Source organism: Thermobia domestica, chromosome 11, assembly GCF_964235325.1.
Source record: "Thermobia domestica chromosome 11, izTheDome1.hap1.1, whole genome shotgun sequence".
Taxonomy (NCBI): Eukaryota; Metazoa; Arthropoda; class Insecta; order Zygentoma; family Lepismatidae; genus Thermobia; species Thermobia domestica.
In genome coordinates this window covers 23,447,705-23,470,115 of record NC_137464.1, presented here as the reverse complement: position 1 = coordinate 23,470,115, position 22,411 = coordinate 23,447,705, and the positions used below count along the sequence as shown (strand labels likewise).

At 32.4% G+C, this 22,411-nt stretch overlaps 1 protein-coding gene across 5 annotated transcripts in view; it reads left to right on the top strand.

Moving 5' to 3' along the window:
• Positions 1-22,411, top strand: part of Nrx-1 (Neurexin 1) — a 962,813-nt gene that overhangs the window by 904,554 nt on the left and 35,848 nt on the right. For 3 of the 5 annotated variants that reach the window (XM_081730243.1, XM_081730244.1, XM_081730241.1), the window contains 3 exons: positions 5,333-5,476; positions 7,720-7,937; positions 13,624-13,738. In XM_081730243.1, the coding sequence (XP_081586369.1) occupies positions 5,333-5,476; positions 7,720-7,937; positions 13,624-13,738 (477 nt within the window). The remainder of the gene's footprint in view (positions 1-5,332; positions 5,477-7,719; positions 7,938-13,623; positions 13,739-22,411) is intronic. The other 2 variants (XM_081730246.1, XM_081730242.1) reach the window with 1 other exon arrangement.

Below are 22,411 nucleotides of genomic sequence, written 5' to 3'. Positions count from 1 at the left end.
AGTTTGAATAATGATTTTCAATCAAAAATCATCTACACCTCTCAAAGAAATCTCATGGGCGACGAGTTGTAGCCCTATTCATACGTCTTTCTTGAGATGCAGATACTGAAATCAATTTGTTGCGAGATGCGAGGTGAAGCGCGATTCACTTGCCCCCTTTTAAACACATTTTTACATCGTATCTCCGATTGGCTGGCCATCCTACACCGTATAATGCTCTATCAGTTTTTAGCTTCTTCGTGGCTAAGCAGTTAGCGTACGCGCCTTTGGCGTGGGAGACCTGGGTTCAATACCCGACGGGAGCTCATATGGTTTGGATTTCACGTTAATCAGTAGATCCACGTTTCGTATAGCCTCGCTACTGAACGGGGTGTTAAACTCAAAATCAACTCAATTCTATATCAGTTGTCTCACTCTTAGAGAAAGTTGAAGTGCTGAAGGAAAGTGCGATTTATTACAAGACCTGTTCTGTCGTATTTCGTTTTATTCCATCCCCTTACTGTCCACTGACACAAAAGTGAGGGCCACGGTGGCTCACTGGTAGAGTGCTTACCTCTGCTGAGTGGGGTCACTGGTTTGATCCCCGACCAATAAGTTTCTGGTGGACAACATTGTGTCTGTGGGTTTTCTCGGAGTACTCCCGTTTCCTCTCACATTTAATTCCACTAATTCTTCCTCATTATTCACTTGCCATAATTATCTGTCTTCAGGAACGTACGCAGGGAGTGGGTCCTGGGGGTCCTACCCCCTGAAATCCGAACTTTTTTTTGTAAATTTAGTCTAATTTTAGGGGCAATTTTACAATTTTTAATACAATTCAGCCTGAAATTGTGTTTGGACCCCCCGAAAAGATTTGGACCCCTCCCGAAATAAATTCCTGCGTACGCCCCTGTCTGTCTCCTTTAGCCTAAAGGGCATAATCGTGGGAAGTTAAAACTGAAAGATTTTCACACAATAAAGGTTTCGAGCATAGCAAAAAAAAAAAAAAAAATGCTTCAACTGGAAATTTTCTAGAAGAAAGAAATTGGAACACACAACTACGCTGCGTCTAAGAAAAACAAAATTCTTACTTAAAGTTTTGCTTCACTTATTTCGGTTGAATGTAGAAAAGGAAAAAAAACTTTAAAAAATGACAGAAGAAAGAATGAAAGGTTAGAATATTTATTTGCAGAGTGTTGCTGATTATAAAGATCATATTAAAAACTAAATTACTGAAACCGTAAATTATTTTAAATACCTAATTTCGAAAAAGAAAATCTAATTTTCTGTGTACACGCATGATAGCACTGCACATGACTGCTTTTTTTATCTAGAACTTTATTAAACCATATTTTTGTTTCTGTTTTAATTATAATAAACGACGTAAAAAAAAGAAAAAAAACGTATATATCTAACTAAATGGAAGCAAAATGTGTGGGAATGCTAATGCGCCCTAATTTATCTCTTTCATAATCATGAATGTATGTTTTCCTTTCAGTGTGCATAACAGTCTGGGATAATTTAATCCATTCTGCCCTTCCCCTGTCTACCACATATTTACACTGTTTGTGTTATATGTCTGTGTTAATTGTGTATCTGTGCGCGTATGAGTTCGACTCTAATGGACTTATAAGAGGTTTAGCCAGCGATGTGTGGAATGCACTAAGTGGGTAGCATTTTAAACCATCAATCAATATTACGCAGATTTCCCAAAAGTGTTTGGTAAAGGCGATTTGTTTGCTTTGATTACGACACATGTGATCAGGTATCCACACATGCATTTCTACACGTGTTTTTTCTCTAAACACACACACACACACACACACATACACACGTGTGGATCTGCATGATGCTCCTACCTGTGCACTTTGCTGTCTCTCATCTGGTTTGGTTTAATCTCAACAGGAAGGGATTATCACTAGTAGTTCTTTTATCACTTATTGCTAATGTTCTCATCTGCGTTATGAGAATTGAACATGGTTAAATTTCGAATAATTTCATTTCGAATAGAGACAATTACTTTATCTTCTAAATTCTCTAGTTCCTAATTATTTGTTTAAAACTTATTTTTATTCTTCTGTTTAAGAGAGTTCAGGTATTTTGAAGAAAAAAAAATATGGGAAACTTTTACAACTTAATTGCATAGTATAATAAACTCTGCTAAACAGAGTAAAGAACGCAAGAGTACATTCATGAGCACAGATGCCCACTTTGGACTAACCTTACTCAAAATCCCGCTCACAACATCTCAAAATCACACTCACTCGACCTTACGCTCACAATATCATTACGACCTCACGCTCAATCGAACTCATGCTCACATCTTTTTGACCTCACGCTCACTCAACCTCACACTCACATCGTCAATCCGACATCACTTTCACTCGACCTGACGCTCACAAATTCATCTCGACATCACGCTCACTCAAACTCACGTTCACAACATTCTTTCGACATCACGCTCACTCGACCTCACACTTACATCATCCTTTCGACATCACGCTTACTTTACCTCACACTTACAACATTCTTTCGACATCACGCTTATTCGACCTCAATATCGCGCTTACAACAAGTTTTCGACATCACGCTCACTCGACTTCACACTCACAACATCATTTCGATATTACGTTCACTCGATCTGATGCTCACATCATGATTTGGAACTCGCTCTCACTCAACCTCACTTTCACTTCGTGAGTGTGAAGAGTAAGCTTGAGTTCCGAACCTCACCTCATGAGTCCGGGCGTCTTGATTCATGAATAAATTGGCTTACGTTTACAATAAGAATAAGGAATATCCAAATATTTTCTCCTAGATGTTTATGTAACCAGTAACTCTTAAATGTTTTGAGAGTTGCATATTAGCATTAGGAGACATTTACTTAATGAGTAAAACGTATATGTATATCCACCGTTAAAGTAACTCTTATCCGTGAAAGATCCGTGAAAGTGTTAATTGATTGACTCCATTGACGAATTCCGCCGAGACAATCACTCTAGCTGTCTATTTCCAAAAGTAGAATTTAAAACATAGCTTTCATTCCAGAGTTATAGTGTGGATTATTGGACGTACTAACATTACAATCTTATAAGGCTCACTAGCATGATCATAATAACATTACAATCACATAAGGCCCACTGGTGAGATATACTAATAACACTACAATCTTATAAGGCCCACTAGCATGATTTTAATAACATTACAATCTTATAAGGCCCACTAGTGTGATCCTCATAACATTGCAATCTTATAAAGCCTGTTAGAATGATCCTAATATTACAATCTTATAAGGCTCACTAGCATAATTTTAATAACATTACAATCTTATAAGGCCCACTAGTGTGATCCTAATAACATTACAATCTTATAAGACCCACAAGGTCATCCTAATAACATTACAATCTTATAAAGCCCGCTAGAATGATCCTAATATTACAATCTTATAAAGCCCACTAGAATGATCCTAATATTACAATCTTATAAGACCCACTAGAGTGATCCTAATAACATTACAATCTTATAAGGCCGCTAGAATGATTCTAATATTACAATCTTATAAGACTCACTAGAGTGATCCTAATAACATTACAATCTTATAAAGCCCGCTAGAATGATCGTAATATTACAATCTTATAAAGCCCGCTAAAATGATGCTAATATTACAATCTTATAAGACCCACTATAGTGATACTAATAACATTACAATCTTATAAGACCCACTAGAGTAATCCTAGTAACATTACAATCTTATAAGACCCACTAGAGTGATCCTAATAACATTACAATCTTATAAGACTCACTAAAGTAATCCTAGTAACATTACAATCTTATAAGACCCACTAGAGTGATCCTAATAACATTACAATCTTATAAGACCCACTAGAGTGATCCTAATAACATTACAATCTTATAAGGCCGCTAGGATGATTCTAATATTACAATCTTATAAGACTCACTAGAGTGATCCTAATAACATTACAATCTTATAAAGCCCGCTAGAATGATCGTAATATTACAATCTTATAAAGCCCGCTAAAATGATGCTAATATTACAATCTTATAAGACCCACTATAGTGATCCTAATAACATTACAATCTTATAAGACCCACTAGAGTAATCCTAGTAACATTACAATCTTATAAGACCCACTAGAGTGATCCTAATAACATTACAATCTTATAAGACTCACTAAAGTAATCCTAGTAACATTACAATCTTATAAGACCCACTAGAGTGATCCTAATAACATTACAATCTTATAAGACCCACTAGAGTGATCCTAATAACATTACAATCTTATAAGGCCGCTAGGATGATTCTAATATTACAATCTTATAAGACCCACTAGAGTGATCCTAATAACATTACAATCTTATAAAGCCCGCTAGAATGATCCTAATATTACAATCTTATAAAGCCCGCTAAAACGATACTAATATTACAATCTTATAAGACCCGTTATAGTGATCCTAATAACATTACAATCTTATAAGACCCACTAGAGTAATCCTAGTAACATTACAATCTTATAAGACCCACTAGAGTGATCCTAATAACATTACAATCTTATAAGACCCACTAGAGTAATCCTAGTAACATTACAATCTTATAAGACCCACTAGAATGATCCTAATAACATTACAATCTTATAAGACCCACTAGAGTGATCCTTCTAATATTACAATCTTATAAAGCCCGCTAGAATGATGCTAATATCACAATCTTATAAGACCCACTAGAGTGATCCTAATAACATTACAATCTTATAAGACCCACTAGAGTAATCCTAGTAACATTACAGTCTTATAAAGCCCGCTAGAATGATCGATATTACAATCTTATAAGACCCACTAGAGTGATCCTAGTAACATTACAAGCTTATAAAGCCCGCTAGAATGATCCTAATATTACAATCTTATAAGACCCACTAGAGTGATCCTAATAACATTACAATCTTATAAGCCCTCGGTGTTAAAAAGAAACACTAAACTTCAATAAGCAAGAAATTAACAAGATTAAGGAAACGTTTACTGAATACATATACCATATTTTACAGTTAGAAACGCACAAATGTCAAAACCACAAATTATTAACAACACCATACAATTAAATGTTATTTATGTCATGTACTAGAAATTGATTCTGTCGTTTAATAGATCTAGATAGTAGTAATAGGATCATTAATGACTGTTTATACAGATACTAGAAAATAGATCTTATTTACTACCTGTAGCATCAGGGAAATAAGATTAGAGAACAATTATACTAATAAAAAAAATATGTCAATAAAACTAATAAACTGAAACATCTATTTTCTTCTAATTGAAAAAAGAAAATATTTTTTTGCAGGTTCAATCCGTCCATCTTGTCGTATCCAACCACCTCAATGTGATTCACAGCCGTGTATGAATGGAGGTATCTGCTCAGAAGGATGGAATAGATTTATTTGTGATTGTACGGGTACTAGTTTTACAGGTCCTACTTGTGGTAAAGGTATGTCATTTTCTTGTTTCATTCTTGCTCAAATTATTAGGTGTTATCCAATATGAAGAACGTTTTTTTAAAGCCTTTTAACATTCATTGTATAGTTATCCTAATACTTGGTTAATATATAGTGCTTTAATATTATATATATATATATATATATATATATATATATATATATATATATATATATATATATATATTGTTTTAACTAAACTAATAACTTATATTGAAATCTTTGATATCTCAATCATATGAACTAGTGCTGACAACAAGTAACGCTTTGCCCTTCAGGCTTAAATTATATAGCTCAGTTTTTATCAAATATACCAGGCAAGCTTTATACATTTACAGACGTATTAATTTCTATTTAATTTTCAGATAAACTGTTTCTCTAAGCATTTAGTTGTATAATATGCAATCTATTTCAAATAAAAATACAGACTTTTTTTAAAAATTTTTGTTGATAGCATTGAACAATTGATTAAAAACAACATTCATTCAACGAGGATGATTCAGAAAAGAATGCTATAAAGTAATGATACCTTTATTTGCGTTTGACAGATAGCACTAATACAGGTATCAGTGGAAACCTTCCAATGTCAGCTACAAATGGTGGCATCTTTTTTCAACATAGTCCCCATTACAGGCAACACACTTGCACCAACGCGAAGCAAGGTTTATCATGCCGTCGGTGAAGAATTGTGGTGGCTGCTGGTGACATTATTGTCGAAAACTACTGCTTCCACCTCCGCGTCACAACTGTAGCGTTGGCTCTTAAGTTGATCCTGAAGTTTGGGGAAGAGCCAAAAGTCGCTGGGCGCAAGATTCGGGTTATAGGCAGGATGAGGCAGAATGTCAACAATACTTTACTAGCAGATAGGACAACTTTGATATTTTTGGGGAGGAAGCACGACGTGTGGCGGTACTCAGTTGACTGACGCTTCGTTTCCAGATCGTAATGGTATATCTGCGATTCGTCGCCGGTGATTTATGTTCCTGGACTCACAACCTTCCGCAGGGCAGAAATTCAATAACAGCTCGCTGTTTCAACCGGATGTCACCACTGGTTCGCATGGATTGCTCCATTACTTTGGAACGATAATAGATAGGAAGGTAAAACAAGTGACATTCTATAGCTTAAACATCAGTGCATTAATGGTAAAGAGTATTGAATGTTTGCAGTACTATTGGCCAAGTTATGGGCTTGGTGGCATTACTTTTTGAATCATTCTCGTATATACTTTTTTTTTTTTTTTTTTTTTTTTAGAAAACTGTAACTTCGTTTATTAAAATATTAAGTGTGTTTAATGTCTATAATATATTTAATGTAAATACTATGCACAAAATATAATGTTTCCAAAATATTCAAAAATAACAATAATTTACTGATATTTGATACGTGATTAATTATTTAACGAGAAAAGTGAAAGACAATTTTGGTTGTTCAATAGTAAATAGTAAATGATGAACTAATACTCCTAATCGTTATCATACATAACTTCTTCCCTTTTGTTATACCTAGGTACAGGCTGTCTCTAAAGTTTCCTTACATAGAGTAACTCTTTTTATCAGAGTTACAACAAAATGTAAGAGGGGAAAACCGTCTCCAAATATGGTGCTTTCAACCTAAAGTGAAGGATTTTTTTTTTTTTTTTTTTTTACATCGGACGAGCCATTTAGGTCGTACAGTACACTCTTTACGCGCCCAATGTTAAATGAAAATACAACGTTGCCATTTACTGGGAGGTGGATAAATTTTGTAAAAGTTTGTTGAATGGAGGTATGTTTGAAAAGGGGGCTAGCCATCGACACGTTAGCATAAAAAACGGTAACTTCATTCACTTATGTTGTGGGTTCAGGTAAATGGCAACGTTGCATCTTCATTTAACATTGGACGCATAAAGAGTGTACAGCCCAAATGGCTCATCCGATTTAAAAATTTCCTTCACTTTAGATTGAACACATCATATTTGGAGACGGTTTTCCCTCTTACATTTTGTTGTAATTCTGATAATAACAGAATTACCCTATGCAATGGAACTTTTGAGACGCCCTGTATACTAATAAAAATAGCAAATCTTTTAATCCAACAAATTTTTACCTTTTGATACTCTCAAACTGAAAAAGGATAAGAAAAACTTGTACGAACCAGGAAGATATAAAAATCAGAGTTACTTCTGATTGTTTGCTTTTTTTATTTATATAAAACAGTTGTGCACATATACTATAAGAAATATGTTTATTTACAGATGCTACTACGTTAAGTTTTAATGGTTCCCAACACATGTTAATTGCCATGCCTGAAGATTCTAGAACTGAAACAGAGGATGTTATATTAAGGTTTCGGACCAATAGACCCACCGGTCTACTTTTAACCACAAGTACAGAACAGTCACCTGACCGCTTAGAGTTGACCATGTTCGGAGGCCGAGTTGCCTTATCAATTAGGCTTGGAGACAGGATACAGGTAACTAAAATGCCTTGGTTTAGTTTAGTTTTTGTTTTGTCCGTATTCATTTATTTGTAGAGTAATATCACTTTATAAATACAGAGTTGCTCGTACAAATTGTCCAACAAGAATAGTTTTGCTAGATTTTTTCTACATAAATGTTAAAAGAATATATTTCCTATTAAAAATAATAACTTTCATTCTTACTATCTAGGTAGCAGTGTGAATTTCCGTATACCACATGGGCATCATTTGCTAGTTCACAGATGCCTAAACTTATGTACGCTACACAATCTGGCACTCTTCGTACCATACACAGCAACCAGGGCCTGCCTTAGGCAATTTGCCTCCCCATTTCTCCAGATAGAACAATCTTAAAAGCCACGATTTTAAGTATGATACCCCATCATGTACAACGAAGGGAAGGAAAAGTGCACTCACACTCAGAAAGGCATAAACACTGCAAATACAATCTCGTTGTGTCTGTTTTTCTCCTTTAAATAATGATCTATTATGTTAGTGAAAGTTAAAGCAAACACACCTGCAAAAAGAAAGATGATAATCCTTCTTATAGAATTCAATATCGAGCTTCAATCTCACTATATTAGTTCGCAATTACAGTGCAATTAGATTTTTATCTTTATTTCTTGATTTTCTTTCTACACATGTTAAAAACTTTAAAAAAAATTGTTTCCACCGTCAATGATAAGGAACTTGTTTATGACAAAGACAAGACTAGTTTTTATATCAAAACTGTGATAACTAACTACAAATAAAACAGGTGTTCCTACTGTTCGAGAATTGAGTTCTTGTATTTGACAACAATCAAGCAATTCATGCTGGGATTTGTTTAACTATTTGTTTACTACTGTCTATGTGACCTTAAACTAATGCGATCTAAACATGATTTATGAATGTAGTATTCAAATAGAAGATCAGCTTAATAAATTTAACTACCATCATCATGAAGTCTGTTTCAAACAAGAAATACTTATTTTAAATAATACAGTTATGATAGATTCTGCAAATCCTCGAAACAAGCCTCCCCATGCAAATGCAAGTGTTGCGCGTATGGTAGAGCCGGCCCTGACAGCAATTCTCCAACTTTAGTTCCTTTGAACTTACTCATCCATTTGGAGATACTTCTTTCTGTTGGTTCTTGGTGGCGCATTGTTCTGAACTTCTGTCATACTAGTGTTACATATTTTAACTCTGCAAAGCCACAATACACGTAGTTTTCTCCTGCAGAAATGGTATTTCTGTTTTTTTTGAACAAGCTAGCGCCACCACACGATGGAGTACCAAACTAGTGCAAATTACCAAGCTGCAGTGTTGTCTATTTAATTATTTTATGGCTAAATCCAGTCATTTTTACATGCTAATTAGCCAGTAAAAATGTAGTTTAGCTATTGGCTATGGTTTGGCCAATTTTGGACTCGTAATTGCCCATTTCTAGCCATTTCTCTTTATCCAGAGTTAAATATATTTTCTTCAATCGAAACATCTTTGAAAATGTGAATATAAACAACATCAAGTGTTCCTTTCTACTTTATCTTATGTTTCCAGTAGTGCTTATTTATGCTGCCACGTTACAACCTTATCATTTTTGCTTATATATCGTGATCCCAATAGCTAGTCGTAATTTCGGACATAGCGTCTTAGAATAGCTAATTAGAACGCGTAGTTAATTCCATGTGAGTATTTAAAGGGTATTTTTGGTTAGGAATGTGGACTTTTAATATTGTGTTAGATCAATAATGTATTGATAGTCAACATTATCTGAAAAATTGGGAGCGAATGAAAGAATTTAAGGGATATTTATGGCTACTCCGCGTAAACTGATAGACAATCAAAACAGACTCCCCTATTCCCCACCACTTTGCCACTGCAGAAGGCGGAAACAAGTCGCTGATCATGTGATAGAGGGAAACAAAACTGTTTTAAGATATAGTATCGTGTCAAATTTAGATTTCCACCGCTTCGTTGCTCCTTGTTTTAGCCACTATCAAAATCCGCTACCAACAATAATTATATTTAATTTTTTATCTTAAAAAAATAATTGATTGTGATTTATGTAGGGATCACAATGTCTTAGTGGTAGAGCGTTCACCTCTGGTACATGAGATCCCTGGTTCGATCCGAGCTTGCGCCAAGAGAACTTTGTGGTGGACAAACGCCGTGTGCATAGATTTTCTCGAGGTTCTCCCGTTTCCTTCCACTTTATTCATTCCACTATTCTACAGAGCGTTCAAAAAGTCTCTATACACCTGAATCGTAGGGGTGGGGGACATTTAGAGGCTCATGGGGGACATTTCCAACATTTGCTGTGAAAATGTGTGTGTATATGCTACGCCCCGTACATAGTGCTTTTATGCCATAAAATATAATAAATTTTGAATAAAATAATTTTCTCGTTGCTTTGAATATGTGACAATTCAGGTGTATAGAGACTTTTTGAACGCTCTGTATTAAATTTTCATCATCACTGTCTCCTTTAGCCTAGCCGACATAATCGTGCGATGTAAAACGTAAGGATTTATTATTTATGTATTAAAGATTTGATTTTAGTCTTATTTTTTTAATTTGAAGTATTAGAAACAAGAACTCAATTGTCACAAAGTTCTTTCATTCAAGAGTCGGAGACATTGAGAGGCAAATCGATCAGATCGTGTTTCTACCTATGTTTCAGATTTCAAAGAAAGTAGTCTTTTATACTATTGGTTATAAATTTACCGTAATTTTAGAGAACTTCGATCATGCTAGCTCAATGCTATGTATCATTTCACTACTTTCTGCGAGTAACTGTTGACAACATTGTCAAAGTGTGACAGCATACAGTAAAATTGTGAAATACTCTTCGTGTTTTCTTGTTGAATTCTGTTAATTATAAATTTCTTATTAAAAGAATTTGACCGTTTTAGCTAGATTGTATGCATCATTTCACTAGTTTCTGCAAGTGACAGCTGTGCCAAACTGTAACAGTTGTCACTTAGTTTCCCTTCAATACAGAATAATACACAATGTATTTTTCATTCTAGTGAGAGAGAAACTTGTATATACTATTCATAGGCACATGTATATATAGAAGGAAAACAAACTATTAATAAAAATTATAAATTTAATGTAACCACAGAAAACATAAGAATTAAAATCTTTTTCTGTTTATTTTATTACAATTTATCACAAATAGTTGTTTCAGAACACATCAATTTGACAAAATAATTTATTCTGAAGAAATTTATAATTAAATTTCTTGAGGTTCTCTGTTTCTTCTAAATTTGAGGAGAGTTTATTGAATTATTTTGCGTGTGTTTGTGTTAGCAATAGACATTTCTACTATATTAACTGAAACGGTCTTTGCACGGAGTAGCAAGGCTCTAGGACTTATCATGTTATAAGTTTGAAAAAAAATATAAAAAGGATATAGTAGAAAAAAAGTGCAAGCAGAATAGACATGAATTGTCAGTTGTGATAATATAAATTGAACTGATTATTCAAAGAAAACGTAATTTAATTGTTGGTGATTATTCATCAACTTCATTAGTTAATTCAGTTTTTGTTGATGGTTGTAACACAAAACAAACTAAAATTAAACACAAACAAATCCACAGCTCTAAATTTCCATCACATTCAAAATAAGCAGTGCGTAGAAACTGATATAATGCTAAATAATCATAAAATCATGTACTCAAACTCAACCAAATTTTTGGGACTCTGGCTAAATCACAATCTCTCCTGGGAAACTCACATATTTTCACTGGCCCAACAACTCAATAAAATGCTCTATGCATTAAAATCAATCAAACATGTTTTACAAGTAGACACGATTCGTAACTTATATTTCGGGCTCTTTCAGTCTTTACTTACATATGGCATAATCTTCTGGGGAAATTCTCGAAAAAGTAATATGTTGTTTGTAATTCAAAAAAGGCTTTTAAGAACTATAGCAGGGGCCAAAATAAACGACCCATGTAGGCCAATATTTAAGGAATTTAAAATTTTGTCGTTACCCTCTCTTTACATATTTCGACTGCTGCTCTTTGTCAAAAACAACATTGACTTATTTAATACACCATCAACACATAAATATGATACCAGGCGTAAGGATAAAATCCCCAGCAATCAGCACTGCACTAAGTTATATGAAAGGAATCCAAGGTTTATGGGTACTATATTGTACAATAAACTTCCTCAGAATATTCGAAGGACGGCACAAAAAGGAGAGTTCAAGAAGTTAATGAAAACTTATCTGTTGCAGCACTGTTTTATTCTGTAAACGAATTTTTAGATATGTAAGTGAATTTGTCTATTGATAGTTTTGGGTAGCATAGTAGTTTAATTCAATTGTCTATTGATAGTTTTGGAAATATATATTGTTATGTACTGCTTTTATATCGTAGATGTAGCATAGTAGTTTAATTCGATAGGTATGTATTTGTCATTACTACGTATTTTATATATTTGTACCCTTGACGAGTCTTATTCATACGCACGTAATCGTGCAATATGTATGACTAAAAAGACGAAATAAATGAATGAATATATATTGTTTCTGTGCACTACAATTTTGCTTGTTTATCACAGATAAAGATACAGAATTATAATCTATTTATATATATATATATATAGTACAAACATACAACTGTTGGCGTTTTCTGATATACTTTAATTATTTTCTTGTATTCTGACTGTGAATATTCCTGCTTAATTGAAATTTGCTGAAGTGCTTCTTGATGAACAAAATAGTTCGTTACGTAATACTTAGATAAAATTATTAGAGTGAGAGCACATGTCTAATATAATATTATGTTATCTCACTTGCTTCAAACTCCAACCCCTGAAAATTCCTTGCACTTTCAAGCTTTCGGCTCTTCCTTAGAGTCTTGTTCACAGAGAAGAAGTAAAAGCATCAAATAAATATAAAGGAATAGCCTAACCAAGTAAAAGTAGTGAAGTCTACTTGAGTCTACAGTCTGGTCAAGACAAATCACTTGACAAACAACAAGTAGCAACAATTGACAATTTGTATCTTCACTGCTGTTCTGCGGCGAGTTCGTTGCTTTATGTTTTCTTGATACGTTTATTTCTTTTATTCCTGCTTTATCCTCCTTGAACAACGCTCCAGAGGAGAGCTGAAAGCTTAAAAGTGCAAGAAATCTTTAAGAATCAGAATTTGAAGTGAAATTATTATTAAAATTTCTAAGCGTGTTAGCATTTGTTTGTAATACGATGTTAGTTTATCAGTTTTGAGGAACAGTAAAAATGACTTTATGTTGAAAATTAATTTAAACCCATGTAGCCACAATCCTTGGATAGATTATATTATTAATTTTCTTCTTGTGTTATGTAAGTCAAGATAATTCAGTTGTAGAACGTTTATCTCTGTAAGGCGTTCCTGGCTCAATTCGAGGCCATGTAAATTAGCCATGTTTGATTTGAGGCCATGTATTCCTTCCATTATATGTATTCCCCACTTCTTTCACCATTATTCGTCAGTCACCTGTAGTTTGCAAGGTATAATCATGAAACGAAAGCAAAATATTTAACTTAAATTATTCTTTCTTTACAAAATTGCTGATGACACGTTTTCTAGTTGACGTCTCAACCTTTCTTTTTGCATAAAAGTTATACTTTTCTATTACATTTTATTTTAGTAAACAATCCATTTTTCTATTTTAACTTACAAACCTTTTTCATTTTGCAGAACATGAGTGCTGGTCAGGGTCTGAACGATAACCAGTGGCACACAGTGAAGTTTTCTCGACGAGGAAGCGCGCTGAGGCTTCAAGTGGACGACGAGACCCCGATTCTAGGTGATAGCACGTCTTGAACCACAATTCTCTGCATGTCATTGTTTGCGCATGCGTTTGTGTTTCAGTAACGATTGGCTGTTGTAACATCTATCTTCTACCTCCTCTTCTTGTAGGTGTGCACTGGGCATATGTTGGTCGCTGTACACGTTTTTTAACATTTATCTATTGTACTGTACATATTTTTGCACATTCTCTATTTTTTCTAACACACTTGATGCATACCACGTGTACCAATTTTCAGTGCTGAATATAGTTCATAACAATATTATTAGTTAGTATTGTAGAACTATATATGTAAAATTCTATCCACATGACGAATGTATTCTTGTAGAGGCCACGATGTTCCTCTATATATCGTATTTACCGTGTAAAGCACGTTATAAGAATTAAAAGAATTATTCACTTCTCAATGTCAAAGGAAACCAAATTTTAGTGAGCTCTTTCACTTTTCTCTGTGAATGATTTGAAGATTGAGACCGGTTTCATCTTCTTTTAATGGGGCGCTCCTATTTTTGTTTCAGAAACAGATATTTTATTATCATCAGTGGTGCTATTTAGTCGGTTCGCTAGAACTGATTGTTAAAATATTTTGAGTTCGCAGAACCGTTTGTTATACCCAGATATAACAATAAATTTTACCTAGTCATACCCAGGAATAGCAAATTTTAATTCAAATATATTTGTCTTTAGAAATTCTTATAGCTACAGAGCTAAACGTATGATCTCACAGAACAAGGTATAACGTTTCTTTCTTAATCTCAAATGCTCAGATATCAAGAATGAGAATTGGGATCACACAAGTGTAGTGGTAAGGGTTTGAAACGCATATATGCCATTATCAACAATTGTCAATCCACTGCTGGATTAAAGCCTTTCCAATCCTTTCGACAATCATCTATCTTGGATAATTCATTTCCAAGATATTCACAGTACTATCTAATTTCGTAATACTACCTTGTATTAGGATGCTGTATAGGTCTCTACTTGTCAGTTGTAGTATCTAGTAAAAAAAATTTGCTTTTGTCTATCTTGTATGATTTGTTTCCCAAGAGGATTATATCTATCTACATTCCATCCATATCTATCTATCTATCTATCTATATATATATATATATATATATATATATATATATATATATATATATATATATATATATAACCGGTTGTTAAAAATTAGAATAACATCACTGATTATCATTGAAGAAAATTATCTTGAATCCTTGTAACATTTGTTGTGCCAGCACTTTAATATTCTTCCCGATAAACAGATAACAATACAGATTGCTAGAAACTAATGGTTCATGTAAATGAGAAAGTTTACAGACTGTAATGATTAAGATAGTTTTTACACGAGAGTGAAACTTGTGATTTGCAAGTATAAACTACTCTTTATTATAGTTTATACTTGCAAACGTCGTCTTTGTATCTTCATATTATATTATGGTACCTCAAGGTAGAACGACGAGTATAATATATTTTTTTTTTTTATACTTCCAAATCATAGGTTCCATCCTCATATGGAAACAATCTTAACCATCATAATTTATATGAAGCAATGGTCCCTGACAACAGTGTTTTCTGCTTGTCCAGAATAATATTAAAGAAAGGGAACAGTAAAAATTTATTTATTTATTTATTATTTTTATTTTATTTTATTTTATTTTATTTTTTGATCAAAAGATCCATTTCTTGTAGGCCTTCTATCTGGAGAACTACATACAGTGTAACCAAGTCCAAACTATCACTTAACTCAGTATAATGTCCTTATTTCATTAAAAAAAAATAGATTTAGGGGCCATTCAAAAATTTTGTGACCCCTGATCCAAAAACTAATTATTGGCCAAGTTCGCAAGCTTTTGATACATTTTTTGGATCATTCCTAAAATTTTTGGCCGAGATCGCAATCTTTTGATTCACTTTTTTCGACCATTCCTGAAAATTATATTATTGTAGTCGTCTTTGTATCTTGATATTATATTATGATAGTAACAATGGATCAGGGAAGCTAATAAACACTGCCATAATACATCAAGATACAGAGATTTTTTTTTAATACTTCCAAATCAAAAGTTTATCTTCATATAGAAACAATCTTAACATCAAAGCCTATAAACTTCTCCAGTTACAGGAACCCATAGTCTCTGGCAACAATGTTTTCTGCTTGTCCGGAAGAACATTGAAGCGCGGGAACAGTAAAAATTTACAAAGTGTCAAGATTTTTTTTTCAACGCTAAAATAACGTTTGTTTTTAAAACAAAGATAGTAGCATTCTACTAAAAGTAGTGAAAGCCGTTCTCAACTTTCAAATTAACAAATGGGCAAGATGAGAAAGCTCATTGAATATAATTGAAGAGAAATGGAATTAATAGAGTTTTATTATTACTATTTACTCTCTTAATTTTCTCCGTTTAATACATTTTGAAATGATTCAGTTAGAAGTAATTAATTCAATTTCTTGACCTCCTTTATGATTAATCCTTTCCCGATGGAAACACATCTGAGTCGGAAGTACACATGGGTTTCCACACTAAACTATAAGTACACACCTCGTACATGGTTTCAGTACTGGAAAAAAAAAAGTTTCATTCCAAACAAACAGCAGATTCTGCATCAACTCTTTTAAACAGCTGACCATGTACTTAAATATATTTTTTACTTCAAATATTGGTCATCTGTTCACTGTGTGGGGTAAAGGAGTTTGAAAGCTGATCTTTAAGATAATGGATTCCGGATTCTGTTAAGCGTCTATAAACGTGTTAGTGAGCACCACAGCGGACATAAATATAACACAGTCTAGGCTAAAGGAGTTTGAAAGCTGACTTTTAAGATAATGGATTCTGTTAAGCGCCTATAAATGTGTTAGTGGGCGTTCTAGCGGACATAAATGTAACAAACTTTCGAAGCTCATTTGCTTTTTAGCCGGATCATCTGTACTGGAAAAAGTTAAAAGAAGTTAAGTAAACCTATGCTACAGAAAATTATGTCGTAATAAGTTTATCAGTTCTACAATTGATACAAATATAGTATCAGAAAAGAAATATTTCCTATATAATGGCAGAACTAAATCAAAATCAATTAACATCTGATAGTGCCATGTATTTTACCAGAGGATTTCAGATTCTTCTAATTTTTTGGCAGAAATTCAGAGACTATTATTCCTCGATGTACAGATCTATCATTTTTAATATTACAGTGCCATATTTACGAGATCCTTACTATTCAAACAATATACCATATTTAACAAATAGTGAGTTTAACAAGTAGATGAAACATATTTTACTTTAAGTATGGATTCAAGACAGTAAAACACTCCGACTTCAGATGTAATATAACTTTTAAAAAAATATGGCTGCTTGTGATTGTGTTTATGTAACTGCTGGAATGAAACAAAGATAGCAGATGCAAATGAAATGGGAAGGAGTCAAACGCTGATAAAATATATCATGAGAAAATAAATAGTTATATTTTTATTTATTATATCAGCTGTAAGAGTATGAAACTTATGGTTTGATCCAGATGGTAACATATGTTGAATTCTACATATGTTGAATTCCTTAAACTGTATGTTGATGTATCTCACAACCTTACAGCTGAAAAAGAGTATTAAGTAAATGCAATAAAAATAAAGTAGAAGGAAAAAGGGGGAAAGCAGATGTTTATCCAATCTGATAACTCTTTGCATTAAGTTCTATGTGATAAGAGCGGAAACCTTTTTAATTGAAAGAAACCTAATTTTTTATGTTTAAATCTTGTTCGTTTAAGCGTTCCTGACATTGGAAACTTATGTTCGTCTCAAAATTGAATTTTTTAGACATATACAAGAAATAACTTTTACCGAACATTCTCAATTAAACATATTTTGACTATAATATGTTTAAATAAGAAACATTTTCAAGTCTATTTAATCAAAATATCTTTACAAAAAGGAAAATAAAAGGAAGAAAATTATTTTATCAGATTTCAGATTTTGAGCACTGAAAATTGCACCACGTGGGTTATTGTCTTCTGTTTCACTTGTATTTGTTTATGCATTCCATGGAGCCATTTTATATGAGATGATCGGAAAGTGCGGTAATCTCATTAAGTAACTCCAAAACCCAAAATTTTCTCAATATGAATATAATAATGATTTTCTTGACAAATATTAAATATGAAAAATCTAAAATTTTATGAAAATTGCAGACAAAATAATTAAAATTTTTACAAATTTTGATATTCTTAAACTAATTTTACATTTTGACATTTTATTACTCTTTCTATTTTATCTTTAATACCATTTTAATTCTTGTATTCTGCAGCGATTGTTTAAAGTACTTGCTGTACCGCAACTTTAAACAAAATTCCTTTCTTCTGTACCGAACGTTCTTGATTTTAAAAACGTTAGAACTTTAGGACTGCTTATGTTATAGAAGCAAATTCAATCTCAATCCATATATTTAAATTTTAAAAAGCTTCTATATTATTTAACATGTTTATAATATTTTTTTTTTTTTTTAGAACAACGTAAAAAGGAAAGTTTCGTTTCTCGATATATATATATATATATGGTGTTACAAAAATTGTTCATATGGACCTATGGTCGGAAGTGCATATAGTTTTGTAGTTATAGAGTACCGAAAACGTGAAGAAATAAAGTTAAAGATCCATAGTTTCACTACTATAGGAACGATTGTAGTCGTGTCAAGATATCACTGAGGAACTAGTGTGTTAACTATTCAAATATCTATCTTTCAGAATCTCTGGTACTTGTACAATTATTTTCAGAGAGGTTGTTTGGGAGTACTTGATCACTCTCCACCTATCTCTAAAAATTGCTGTGCAACTACTGGAGCATTTCCTCAGTAATGTCTTGACCCGACTACGATAGGTCCCATAGTAATGGAACTATGAATTTTTAACGTTCGCATGTTTCACGTTTTCGGCACACTATAACTCCGAAACCCTATAACTTTTGAGCACAGGTCCATATTAACTTTTTTTTATTATTTTAACATGAGGAATCTGTTTCTAAAAAAATGTGACACATTTTTGTAGCACCCTATATATATATATAAAAGTAAACACAGTTTTATTACATCTGCAACTTACTGTATTTATTAATATTTATGAATATGCCTACATACCTTTATATGCGAGGGCAAAACGAAAGTATATTAAAGAAATATCTAGCTGTGAAAATAAACGACTTCTATCAAAATGCCACAACAATCGGAGTTATGACCATAAATAAATAAATAATAAAACGTTCAACGATGCCTATAATCGGACACTCTTATGAAATCTTAACGGTGACGGTGCTCAAAGTATTAAATGGTCATGGCACTACCGTGTACAGCACAAGGACACGAGCAGAGTTCCTACATCGCAGAAAAAAACAAAAATAAATTAACGAGACACTAGTTCCCAAAAGAAGAGTAATACAATGTCAGAATTTCATCATTAAAACTTAAAAAAAAAAAAAAAAAAATTAATTTGGCGATATACTGAAATTAAAGATTTCACTTTCCCAATAACCTTAAAATATATTCTTTAAAAAAATGATCATCTCAACTATTCAATATAGTTCAAGATTTGATGCAGTAGTTTATCTATTAGAAATATCTATTAGAAATTGACAAAACTAATATATACTTTCTTCGTTAAATACAAACATAAAAAATAAAATATTATATAAAACACAAAATAATGTTTTACTGAGTAATATTTGGAACAGTTAAACAAATATGTATATTGCTTGTATATATATATTCATCTAGTGAAAAATACTGCTTCTTTTCTTGAACCTGTATTTTTATTACATATATTCACAATTAAGTCTAAACTACTCATAAATTTTATAAACTTTTTTTTTATTTTTTATTTTTAAAATAAATGTCCTCTTTCTTTCTGTGTTATAAATAAATGAAAGTCATCAGTGCTTCAATTGAACGGAGTGAAAATTGTCCCTATATTTTAAAAATGCTTTTGTAATCTAGGGATTGAAATAACAAAACCTAATGTGTATTTTTTTTAAATCTTATTTCAGTATATGACGGAATAAAGACATGTATTAAAATAAGCGATAACTTTTTACTTGGTTTTAAATTACGGTTTACATATATCACTATCGTATTTGAAAATATTACATTTTTGTTAACGATTCCAAACTCAAAATAAGAACCAAAAAAAGAAACATCACAAATGTACTTAAGAGGCCTAATCAATGTGAAATTAAAATATTGCTAATTTTACAGTAATTATATGATATCTTTTAATAGATAAAAAATAATCGAAATATGTGGAACAAGAGCGCCCTAGAAAATATTGTTTTGCATGAGGTACCGTTATCACAAGTCACCTAGTGGCTTTATGTTTTCAGCTGTTTAGAAACGCGAAAATAAATGCCGATTTTCTAAATGGCTGGAAATCGAAAGCAGATAAGTAAGTCGTGATAACGGCATCTAGCGAGCTCTTGTTCCACTTTTCGATTATCTGTTATCTATTTGAAGATATTTACTGTAAAATTAGCTGTATTTTCATTTCGCCATGATAGAGTCTCTTAATAAGTCCAAAAGTAGACCACATTCACGTAAGCAAGTTGAGAAAACCACTGTCCAGGAAATATCAAGCTCTTTTTGCATTCTCCGCTAACATTTTCTTATTGTGCAGTCATGTCCAAAAGTGATGTTCCATAGAAAATAGATATTTCTTTTCCAATAACTTTCGAGTATTGATTACAGTACAGTTATCTGTGAATTATTTAAAGAGTGTGAAAGCTATACTCAGTGGCGGCTCCAGGAGGGAAGTCACGTCGGTAAAAATGAAAGTTTTATAGCTTCGAATTAAGAGAAAAAAACTTACGTAATATATTGATTCTTGAATGAAAGAATTTGTACATCAGCTAAGTTATCTTTCCTTAGTTTTAAGCGACAGCACTTAATTTCTACCGATGTAACTTTCCTCATGAGCCGCCACTGACTGTACTCCAATTGATTAATTCGTTTGAAAATTGTTGACAAACGAAATGTCATCGCGGGAATATCATTTTGGACTGCACGTTGCACAATATTCCCTCTATGTGTTACTGTGTTTGCACCTTCTTTCTTCAAGAAAGAACAAAAGCAGATTAAATACATACTTCGGCAGAGTGTTCATGTATTTTTCTTCCAACTGCATTCAACTTATATCAATATTGAATTTCATACGTGTTTCGTTTCTTTTTAGCTTGTGTGTCGTGTTATTACCATATAAGTGTACTGCTTTTAAAAATAAGCACCAGTTACTCTATATATTTCCAGTCAGCAATCTCCAAAACGCCATTACAAAATTCTGTGATTGTGATCGCACATAACATTTGTGAGCATTTTTCGCATAGTATTTTTCAATGTATATTAAATACCACCACGCTAGGCATATGCAATACCTTTTCACGTGTTTTTCAATGACAATTCCTGAACTTGAAGGACCTCAGACTCAAAATTTCACTATAACACTAATCACAACACTTTATTTTAAAAGAAATTATGGTATGACGCTTACTACGTTGGATTGATAATTCAAACATTTTAGTTCCAAATTAAATTCATCGAAGACTGTGAAAAGTCGCCTGTGGAAGAATCGAGGACACAGAAATGGTGAGACAGTTACGTAAGCAAATATAGTGGATTAATTTAGCTGTCATTTTTATGTAAGTTCCTTACATTATATTATTATATTGTACCTTTATTATAAAACAAATATTGATTATTTCCATGATTAAGCTCTTTTCTCTTAGTTTCTAAAACTATCCTACTGATCGTAACTTCTACTGCCATAAAACTTCAGTTTAAACTGGAGCGTCAGATCTTCAGTATCAACAAAGAATGTTCAATTATTACATATCAACGAAACATCATATTTACTTTACACAACTGAACTGGGAATGATTAAAAACAAGATATATATATATATATATTCCTATTTATTAACAGTTCCTTAAGTTCTTATTACAAACACATTATTCATGTTATCATTAACAATGCAGTGTGTTTCATTTATTTATGCTCAATTCTTTTAAGACTTTCTTTCAGCCTCATGTTCTTCGTGGTTTTAATTAATAAAAGTTAGAATATATTATGTTTTTCCTACATTTGTACTTCAAAAACAGTTTAACATATTCATATATATATTTATATATATATAATTCTCACAAGAATTTTGGTTTTCTTTACCCCAAACACCAGAATTTATAACGTTTTATGTTGTATATTAACCCTGAGTTTGTTTTATTAAAATTATAGAAATATTTAAAAGGTAATATATATACCAACTGTTCAAATGTATATATAGGGACAATACACAAGAAATCAAATTTATTTGAAGTACTCTATTTTTCGTGGATTTTCTGCATTTAACTTGTTATTTTTATAATTAATCTTCTTCATAAACGAACTTGCATATACCCACTATGGCTTCTTTACATACTATATCGAGAACAAGTTTCTACATGTTTGGCCCAAAAAAAAAAAAAAAAAAAAAAAAAAATAGCATATGATACAGACCATAGGAAATGATATCATAAGATACGGACCATTATCCTTAATAACATATGTATATTTCTACAAGTTATCGTTACAAACTCTTCACACGCACATTTAACAATAAAATGATTAACTAAATCAAATCAAACAACCCATGTTTGAAGAAATGAAATTGCACAAC